This window comes from Scyliorhinus canicula, chromosome 6 (genome assembly GCF_902713615.1).
Source record: "Scyliorhinus canicula chromosome 6, sScyCan1.1, whole genome shotgun sequence".
In the NCBI taxonomy this organism is placed as follows: domain Eukaryota; kingdom Metazoa; phylum Chordata; class Chondrichthyes; order Carcharhiniformes; family Scyliorhinidae; genus Scyliorhinus; species Scyliorhinus canicula.
Genome location: NC_052151.1, coordinates 52,637,575 through 52,648,487, shown reverse-complemented (window position 1 = coordinate 52,648,487; position 10,913 = coordinate 52,637,575). Strand labels below are relative to the sequence as shown.

Sequence of the window (10,913 nt, the reverse complement as noted above, 5' to 3'; positions counted from 1 at the left end):
GATTTATTTGCACCCTCTCCTATGTCTCGCTAGCTTTTATTAACAACATGCTGACCACAACGACAGAAGTCCAATTGTGGTCCAGTCAAGGTGTGTTTGAAGTGTACTATTGGAAATGGCTTTCTTTTTAGGTTGGCACAGGCAGGATGGTCTGAATGGCCTCTTGTGTCCGTTGGGCTTGTGCACAATATCACAGTTCAGAACAAACGCCACTGTGACTTTTCCCAAAATCCCAGGTTCCAGCGTTGCCGTTTCGAATTGAATCGCCGAGCAGCTTCCGCCCAATGAATTTTGGCGCCCTGACGCTTCCCGTCGCCTGGGCCAACGGTTCACTGCTCGCGGCGTCCTGTTGCCGTGCAACGCGCTCTCGAACGGTTCCCCAGCGGCCGTCCTCGGCGTTGGGACCGGACAGGCCGCGCATTAAGGTAAACAGATAATCCACTTTTCCTCTTCAGCGACACTGAAAACATTTTTTGTTTTCACAACCGGGTTCCGCCAAAGGCGAGATTTGCTGGTCCTGAAGAGCCTGCCCTGGCCGCCGAGAGGCTGGATCCGCCTGTCAATCAAACGGTGGCGGCGGGAGCGCGCGGGCAGGGCTGAGCAGCCTCTGTGCGGTGCCCAGTGTCAGTGCCAACCTGGCCGCTGCTTGGAGCAGCAAGATTGAAGTTGAACAAAGAATTCCTTGCAGTCCTCCCCTAAAACATGAACGAGCAGTTGGTGCCATTTAATAACAGAATGTCCTCAGTTGATGATCAGAGCCCAGCAGAACGGACATTTTTTTTGCGAGGTGATTGACGGTCCTGTCCAAGTGGGAGGTTTCAGAAGCATTTACATTAATGGAAGTGGAGAGAACCTGTGCAAGGACGTGGGAATGGGTGAGGTTGAGAAGTCTGAAATGAGTGCGATAAAGGACAAAAGACTTCTGGGAATTGACCAGGATTGTGTTAGGAGACGAATTGGCTCTGAAGGAGATGAGGCTGAGGAAGGTGTTGATCTATAGAATTATAGAATAGAATAGGGGCTGGTTTAGCTCATTGCGCTAAATCGCTGGCTTTCAAAGCAGACCAAGCAGGCCAGCAGCACGGTTCGATTCCCGTACCAGCCTCCCCGGACAGGCGCCGGAATGTGGCGACTAGGGGCTTTTCACAGTAACTTCATTGAAGCCTACTCGTGACAATAAGCGATTTTCATTTTTTCATTTCCTCTGCTGTAACCGTTTGGCCCATTGTGGTCGTGCTGGCTCTCTACCTGAGCAACTCGCCTAGTCCCACATGCCCTGTAGTCCTGCAATTTTTCTCTTCATATAATAAATTTTCTTGAATCCTCAGCTGAATCTGCCATCAATCACCAAAAACTTCCTCCTGGTGCTCCGGGTTCATAGAATTGTATCATAGAATTTACAGTGCAGAAGGAGGCCATTATGTCCATCGAGTCTGCACCGGCTCTTGGAAAGAGCACCCTTCCAAAGCCCCCACCCTATCCCCATAACCCAGTAACCCCACCCAACACTAACGGCAATTTTGGTCACTAAGGGCAATTTAGCATGGCCAATCCACCTAACCTGCACATCTTTGGAAGGAAACTGGAGCACCCGGAGGAAACCCACGCACACACGGGGAGAACGTGCAGACTCCGCACAGAACAGCGACCCAAGCCGGGAATCGAACCTGGGACCCTGGAGCTGTGAAGCAATTGTGCTAACCACTATGCTACTGTGCTGTCCACGGTTTCCTCCCACAAGTCCCGAAAGACGTGCTGTTAGGTAATTTGGTCATTCTGAATTCTCCCTCTGTGTACCCAAACAGGCGCCGGAATGTGGCAAATTGGACTTTTCACAGCAAATTCATTACTGTGAGTTTACTTGTGACAATAAAGATTATTATTATTATGTAAAAATGTTTGTCCTCAAGTCACCTTGTTCTGTCAATCATAACTCAGTGTCCCATTGCTCTTGATTCACTTATTAACAGGAACAGTTTCCACCTATCTAGATCTCTCCTAATTTTTGAAAGCCTTCTCTTAAGGAAAACTGAAGTTCCTCATTACTGGAATCGTTCTTGTAACTCTTTTCCGTACCATCTTGAATGCCTTCACGTCCTTCCAGATATGGGCACAATACTTCAGTTCAAGCCAAACCAGTTTGTTTTGTACTAGTTCATCATGACTTTCTTACTTTTGTACTCTGCCTCTGTTTATAAAGCCAGAGATCCTGTATACCTTATTAACTGCTCTCTTAAGCTGCCCTGCCACTTCAAATGATTACTATGCATATTCCCCAGATCCCAATGCTCCAATTATATCTATCCTTTTGTTTATACTGGCTCTCCTCATCTTCTGCCCAACTGAATGTCTCTGCATTAAATTTCATCAGTCATGTCTGTGCATTTGAAGGTTACCACTATTATCACAGTTCACAATACTTTCAAGTTTTGTGTTATCTGCAAATTTTGAAATTGTGCTCTGCACACTCGAATCTAGGTGATTTAATAGAGGCAAAGAAAAGCAGTGGTCTGAATCCCGACGCTTGCGGAACCCCAACGTATAAAAATAAGGTATACCTTCCTCCAGTCTGAAAACAGCGTTTACAACTACTGTACTTTCTGTGTCCTTTCACTCAGCCAACTAAAGTATAATAATGAGAAATACAGTTTGGAAGTTTGATGGAGCGATTGAGGTAATAGTGCATGTAAAGTGAGGTGGGTATGGGTGACGTTTGGTAGATGCAGTTTTGTGGACCCATGAATACCAGGCATTGGACTGTAAGGTAAACTTAGAATCAAATGGAGCACTATGATGACTATTGTATTGTTGAGCTTGAGTGAGCACCAGGAAATATTTTAAGGTACAGTTTAATTTTGATCGAATGGTAACTTGCAGCTATCTGCTTTTTTAGTGATTTGTTGCGCAGTGATGCGAATGCAGGCGATGGTCTGTTTGCATCCTTCCATCTACGAGCGAGCATGCATTTAGGGGGAGTATCTTCATTTGACACACCTTTGCTGACAGCTATGAAGGCCATTCTTTGAGAAGCAGGCTTTTCCCACAAACACTGCACATGAAGCTGCCAAATGTCATTCTTTGTTGTTTTCCACCCTGTTGCCAAACCACTGTAGCCATTGGTCATCGTGATGGTGCACACCAGCCCACAGCAGTGTCACCATTTTCCTCTTTTGCCAGTTATTGAGTTTTGGCTGTGATAATTGTGTTTAGGGCCTTCATATCACACTTGCAAGCATACCTTCAAGCACCCACTTGTTGTCTGGTTCCAGCTACCTCACCAGACAGAAAGTACTTGGATATGCAATTGTATTCCTTCCTGTGGATGTGCCTGAACCACTGAAGCTTCCTCTGATTATTGCCAACATACTTGGGAGTTCTGTCTTTGAGAGAACTGCCGCATTTGTGATTTTGCAGCAGATGGCCTAAAGATTAACAAAACTTGGTTATGCAATTGACTTTTTTACGGAATTATATAATTTATCAAATTGTTGGTGCATGCTATCAGCTGCCATTCCATAAATGTTGTAATGGTAATTTTAAAAATCCTGTATATGGAGCAAAGATGGGTAAATGGTGTTGAGGTACAGATCTGTCACAATATATTTGGATGACAAAATGGGTTGCCCCTGTTCCTTTGTGTCTATATTCACAGGCATATGCTGGTAAAACATACAATAAACAAAAAAAAACAGAGATGAGGGTGGTGATCAAAAGTCTGGTCAGAGATTACTTTTTAGTGTGAGAAAAGATAGATGGAGGCTGCATGTTGGCCCAGTGGTTAGCACTGCTCACTCATGCTGCTGAGGATCTGCGTTCGAAAACGGCCCCGGGTCACTGTGTGTGGAGTTTGCACATTCTCCCCATGTCTGCGTGGGTCTCACCCCCACAACCCAAAGATGTACAGGGTAGTTGGAGTGGCCACATTAAATTGCCCCTTGGAAAAAAAAGAATTGGGTATTTTGAAAAAAGAAAAGGGAGATGGGTTTGCATAAGAGGCCATTTGGATTAACATAAATCATGGGCAGGAAAGATTTGTAATGCTGGACGAGGTTGGCCATAGGGAAGTACGGGAAGCCATAGAGGAATTTTAAATTTGAGGTATTGAAGGATTGGGATCCGGTATAGTTCAGCAAGGACTGGGAATATGGAGCAGGAAAGGGAGTGGAAGTAATGGATAATTGGGAATTGGTATGTGGTGAGGATATTGGTAACTGAGGTTTGGATGAGCTGAAGTTTCAGGAGGGTGGAGGATCCAGGTCCAAATTGGAGAGCACTGAAATAGTTAAATCTGGGTTAACAAATGCATGGGGAAGAGTTTCTGCACCAGATAGATTATAACAGGTGATGTGAGTGAGGTGGAAGTGTTGGAGAGAAAATAGACTCAAAAATTCAGTACCATGGCTGTGAACTATCTTGTTAAACCTGAAAAAAACAGAAAACGCTGGACAATATCAGCAGGTCTGACAGCGTCTGTGGAAAGAGAACAGGACTAACGTTTTGACTACGGGATGATTATTCATTAATGCTTTGCTTAGCTTTGATCCCTGCCACTAGTTCCCGAGCTGCCAAGCAGACAGCCCTGACACCTAAAGCTGAATCCCAGCCTTGTCTTTGAACTATTTTGGGGAGCTGATGGTGCTAAGGGTTAACTCCTGAGGGACAATTAATCTCACCTGCATGAAACTCAGGATTCTAACTGGGCACAATTAGTTTTTCCTTCAGGGTGAAGTGCCTCCCCTCCCCCCAACTAAAGCCACTGGCGCCCGACAACTTTTCTTCCTTTCTCCTGCCTATCCGCTGTTACAACACCCTGGGCGAGTGCGTGGTCAATTCCAGCCCCAATTGGCACGGAGCTGCAACACAATTAAAATTAACTATTAGTTCTTAGAAAATGCCCAAAGTCTTTGGTCTTTGGCTGCCCAATAACTACAGTTACCAGGGGCGGAATTCTCCGACCCCCCGCAGGGTCGGGGAATCGCCCGGGGCCAGCGTAAATTCCGCCCCCGCCGTGGCCGGAATTCTCCGCCACCCGGGAATCGGCGGGAGCTGGAATCGCGCCCGCCAATCGGCGTGCCCCCGCGCCGAACGGCAGCTCCCCGCGGCGATTCTCCGGCCCGCGATTGTCCGAAGTCCTGCCGCTGTCATGCCTCTCCCGCCGTCATGGTTTAAATCACCTCTGTGCTGGCGGGATTGGCGGCGTGAGCGGGACCCTGGCGGGGACGCGGGGCGATCGGACCCCGGGGGTGCTCCCACGGTGGCGTGGCCCGCGATCGGGGCCCACCGATTGGCGGGCGGGCCAGTGCCGTGGGGGCACTCTTTTTCTTCCACGGCCTCCACCATGGCGGAGGTGGAAGAGACCCCCTCCACCGTGCATGCGCCGGTGGTGACGTCAGTGGCCGCAGACACTCCGGCACATGCGCGGAATCACGCCGACCGGCGAAGGCCTTTCGGCCAGCCCCGACGCCGATCGGCATAGCGCCAAAGGCCGTTGGCGCCAGTCGGCAGAGCAGGAGCCACTCCGGCGTGGGCCTAGCCCCTAAAGGTGCGGAGAATTCCGCACCTTTGGGGAGGCCCGACGCCGGAGTGGTTGGCGCCACTCCGCTATGCCGGGACCCCCCGCCCCACCGGGTAGGGGAGAATTTCGCCCCAGGTTTGTCAAATTTAAACAATTAATTTTTATTAGGGGCAGCACGGTGGCGCAGTGGGTTAGCACTGCGGCCTCACGGCGCTGAGGTCCCAGGTTCGATCCCGGCTCTGGGTCACTGTCTGTGTGGAGTTTGCACATTCTCCCCGTGTCTGCGTGGGTTTCGCCCCCACAACCCAAAAATGTGCAAGCTAGGTGGATTGGCCACTCTAAATTGCCCCTTAATTGGAAAAATGATTGGGTACACTAAATTTATAAAAAAAAAAAAATTAATTTTTATTAATAACGATAACTACAATTAAATAGGCAGCAAATATAACTGGTTAACTATTATAGAATTCTTGACTCCCCCCTTATTTAACTCGTCCTACCCTCTGCACGCATACGAGACAGATAAACACAGAGTGGGTCTATCCTGCCTTCCATCATTGGATTTCATAGATCATGGAATTTACAGTGCAGAAGGAGGCCATTTGGCCCATCGAGTCTGCACCGGCTTTTGGAAAGAGCATCCTACCAAAGCGCACACCTCCACCCTATCCCCGTAACCCAGTAACCCCATCAAACCTAAGGGCAATTTAGCGTGGCTAATCCACCTAACCGGGGGGGGGGGGGGGGGGGGGGGGGGAAGAACGTTTCACTGAAGGATAAAAGTCTCTGTTTCAAATCGTTCTTTTTAGTCTAGACCTTCAGTTGGGAGTTCTTGCTTTCAGTCTGTAATGGTTTTCACTGTAGATTCATCAGGATCTCAAGACTTCTCTGCAGATTCTGAAATCAGCAAGCAGCAAACCTCTTTTGGCGAAAGATAGAGAGCAACTCACAGCTTGTCTCAGTGTCTGGGAGCGTCTCTTTGGGTTCTCTGAAAACCCCCACTTGGCTGAACCCAATTATTGTCCGTTGCCGGGCAGAATACGGCTTTGGCGAATCCATTGGCCACCAGCCAACCAATCGAACCTAATCCCTCCAATCTCTCGGGTGCCAGAAAGTCTGAGTTCTTCTGTTCAAAAAGTAAACCTTCACAGTACAGTGTACTATTTTTGAAACCTTGAGTTCCTCACTTCCTCTGCTTGACTTAAAGGTATATGTCCATTAAATATCCATGGATCATAATAACAGCAAAACAAATGATTGGCCTTGTAAGATTTAGTGACCATTATGCGATTTGTGGCCACTAAATACCCGCCCTATGTCTTGAGCTTCAATTGCACAGGCTGGTTGTGTAGGGTCTGTACCTTGCCCATTGCGAACAGTAACTGGGGCATGCTGTTTGATAAGATCTGTCAGTCTTTGGGATGTCTTTGTGTGATTGGACAACTGTTTCTTGGACAATATGGAGGCAGTTTTGGTGAAACAGGTTCACAGGTTCCTCTTTCATGGAGGTGATGGTTCTGGAGGCAGGTAAGTGTATATGGAGGTAGTTGGGAGAGGTGAATTTTGCTGTCCAGGATGACAATGTTCTGGTATATGGGTGGTATATGGGTGGCTTTGACAGGAGAACACAGCGTGCCTGTACCTGATGTGATCCAGCCAGATCTGATGATGGACAGCTAAGTGAGCTGTGTGCCAGATTCAACACGTTTAAGATGAACTCTCCTAGGTTGGGCGAGGATGATAGGATCAGAGCAGATGTTGAGATCAAGCAGTCTGCGTCTTCGTAAGACTTTGTTAAAATGTACTGAATCTTGAATGGATACCATATCCTGTGTTTGTATTCTACAGCTCTGTTCTGAAGAATCGGTGTGTACCAAATTGAAATGAGTCAGAAACTCACAAAGGAGGAGATAGAGGAACAGTTTGAACAATTCTTGAAGGAGGTATGTTACTTTTTGCTTTAGTGAAATTCTATTTCCATCAAAAGTATTTGAGTCAACATGTATTTTTTTGCGCTGATCTCAATGTTCACGATTTTAATAGTAGCTGTAAATTGCACAACTGTAATTAGGAACTTTCATCTGATCAGTTATAAAGCAGCTTGTTTTTTTTTAATGTTTTGCATATCTCACACTTTTTCTCCCTTGGAGAACGGTGTGGAATTCTGGAAGGTGATGTGTTGGGTACTCTGGATCTGTGGAGACTGCGTTTACCTTAGCAGTAAAATAGAGAGGCTACCAACACTTGTAATAGTACAACTCTATTTTATTTAACTAAGAGCTGTTAAACATATTTGCACTGTGGGTCGACACTATGTTAGATTGATTGAAGACCTATGCCTAACCTGACCAGCCTATACTGCGAGCACATGGTGGATGTTTGTGCTACTGACTGCGGGCTCTGTCTGTCTCAGGGCTGCATCCCGAATGAGCGGGAAATCTAGTGCCCTCTGGTTTTATAGTGACCGTGCCCTAACTGGTGATTGGCTGCTGTGTTGTGTGTTTTGATTTGTCTTGCAGTGTGTCAGTCAGTGTGTGTCTCTGCACCATCATATACTGATGTGTATATTATACTTTGAGCCATATGAATGCATCTTCAGGGGCCAACAAGCATTGGAGTGAAACTTGAAACCAGGGCCTTCCGGCTCAGAGGCAAGACTGCTACCAACTGAACCACTTGAGGGGTGCAGTACTATGTTCTTTAATTTACATTGAGACCTGGTTTGAAACCATGGGTGACCTGACAACAAGCCTTGTCTCTCTGTGTCCTCAGTGAAAAGGTCATAACCGAAACTGAAGTGTATGCGTGCAGTTTCATCCCAGTTGAATTCGCAGCCCCAATTTACTCTGAACTTAAGTTATCTTGGCATAGGAATAACCAATGGCATAAATGTAAATGTCACACTGATATAGTATGATGTGCTCCACTGAACCTGGATTAAAACGTACCTGCTTGAAATTTGCAGTTGAAATTATGGCAAAACTGTCAGCAATAATGGTGAAGCTCAACTTTAATGAAATTTTGAAGTTACTGTCAGTGATACCTGCTCCTCCACAGTTGTGCTGTTGCAGACCTTGCATCTGTAATCAATACAATATCAATGAATTGGTGTGAACTTCAACTTCTACACATTGTTCCTCATGTAAACAACATTGAGAATGTAAAATAAATATACTTAGTGAAGTTTATTATTTGAAAAGATGACAAGGAAAGAAAGAACCTCCGAATGTCCGAAATGATTCAGAGAATTTTGAAGTGCAGACATTATTGTAATGGAGGGGAAAACAGTCTCTAATGTAAAGTTTAAAATACCTGCAGAGAACACAGTGGCTCATGGAATTAAAACGTATTTCATGAAACTTATGTTGGTCTTGTGGCACAGTGGGTAGCATCCCTACCTTTGAGCCAGACCCCTGGGTTTGAGTCCCACTTTGGGATTTGATGGCCATGAAAGGTGCATTCATAAAGTGACCAAAAAGGTTGATTATCAGTCTGGAAATCCTTCTAATATACGTATAGTAGGCGATAAGAGTGGAAGAGTCTCCTGTTCCGTCAGAACCTGCAGAAGGCAACGGCAAATCACTGCAGTACTTGCCAATCATTACCGTGGACCAACACTTGGAAATCAATGATTGCCATTACCCTCTTGAGGCATGGTAACCGGAGAGAGAGGAGCATTTAGAGGAATAACACTATAATGGAGCACTGAGTTAGAAAACTGGCATAAGTATGTATGAAGGATACAGTACACATCAGCTCTTTTCAGGTCCAGGAAATCTGCATTGGTGCTGACCACAAGTCCTAATTTCTCCACACCCTACCCATATCCCTTTATCCAGCTATGCATTCTAATCCTGAATGTTGACATAGCTTCCTCTCTTATTCAGTAAAACAGGAAGTGACTTTGCAGAGGACCTGAGCACAACATTCTGTGCAGAGGTTTCTCATGCTCTCTGTTCTAAATGTTGGCCTGGATTTTGTGGCCAGTGATCTAAGTGATGACTTGTCACTAACTCAAAGAAAGGCAGGCAACGAAGATCCAGTGATCTCACCTTTACAAAGTTAATTTGAATCTGGCACCAAATTAAGGGGCTCTCCAGCCATTGAACAACAATGATATCATCAAGCAGGATAAGATACTCATGACAGACCAACCAGGCTGAAAAAATACACTAAGGATAGTATTAAATCCAAGGAGCAGTCTCACACAGTTGCTACAAAAAGCAACAAGCCTGAGAATGAGAACAGTTCAGAGTTCAGCAAAAGAGGACCAAGAGATTGATCAAGAGGGGAAAAATATGTACAAGAGTAAACTTGCAGGTAAGATAAAAGTGGAATGTACAAACTTCCAGAAGTGTGTAAAAAGAGAAAGATTACCGAAGACAAATATGATATTACACAAAAAATATATTTCCAGGGCCAGAAAAGCTGGTCAGCAGTAGCTTTGGTCTTGACTATTAAAAATATAGTTAACACTTCACTAACAAGGTGTAACTTTTCCAGGACTTGTCAAACAATGGTAGTACAGCATAAAATAGGAGGTTTATGTCAATTTAGTGATTTCAAAAAGAATTTGCTGTCTATATGAACTTCACAACATCTGGAGGATTGGGATATTACGAACAGCAACTTCTGGAATTCTCATTTAACTATGCAGATATATATGCCGGAAGTTGCAGACTGACCAGGAGCGCTGACAGTTTCATCATCATTACAAAGTCCAGTTATGGGCCCTTGTGTTTAATTTTCAACCCAAGGCCACTGCTCTAGATTCTCAGCCAGTTGAAACAGTGTGTTTTAGTTTGTCTTCTTTCCTCTTATCGGGCAGCACCCTAGTGAATCTGTGATGTACCTGCTCTGAAACTTCAATATTCATTCTACTGTTTGGAGACCAGAACTGTAAATGGTACTCTTACCGAGGTCTTCAGTTTTTACAAAACATTCCTCACTGACTCTTGGCTTTAATATTCTATGCTCTTAATTATTAATCTTGGATGCTGTATATAATATTCTGTGAACCTGCATCCCTAAATCCCTCTTCTATTCCATGGCACTCAGTTTATTTCTATTCAGAGTATCAATGTTGGTGATTTTTATAAATCAAATTGCATCAGCTAATATTTATTGGTACTGCAAATTAAAAACAAATCATTTTTACGGGATGTGGGCTTCGCAGGCTAGGCCGGCATTTAGAACATAGAACATAAAACAGTATAGCACAGTATAGGCCCTTCAACCCACGATGTTGTGCCGACCATTTATCCTAATCTAAGATCAACCTAACCTACACTCCTTCAATTTACTGCTGTCCATGTACTTGTCTAAGAGTCGCTTAAATGTCCCAATGACTCTGACTCCACCACCACTGCTGGCAGTGCATTCCACACACTCACCACCC

The 10,913-nt window shown here is 45.3% G+C and overlaps 1 protein-coding gene across 6 annotated transcripts in view; it reads left to right on the top strand.

Annotated features, from left to right (window-relative positions):
* The first annotated feature begins 284 nt into the window (after nucleotides 1-284).
* Nucleotides 285-10,913, top strand: part of cep162 (centrosomal protein 162) — a 198,244-nt gene continuing 187,615 nt past the window's right edge. For 4 of the 6 annotated variants that reach the window (XR_005460926.1, XM_038799288.1, XM_038799283.1 and 1 more), the window contains exons 1-2: nucleotides 285-425; nucleotides 7,364-7,458. Coding sequence is in view for 5 of the 6 variants with exons in the window: in XM_038799288.1 (XP_038655216.1) it covers nucleotides 7,399-7,458 (60 nt within the window). In the remaining variant the exon portion in view is untranslated. Of the gene's footprint in view, nucleotides 426-583; nucleotides 788-876; nucleotides 896-7,363; nucleotides 7,459-10,913 lie in introns of those variants that run through there. The other 2 variants (XM_038799284.1, XM_038799285.1) reach the window with 2 other exon arrangements.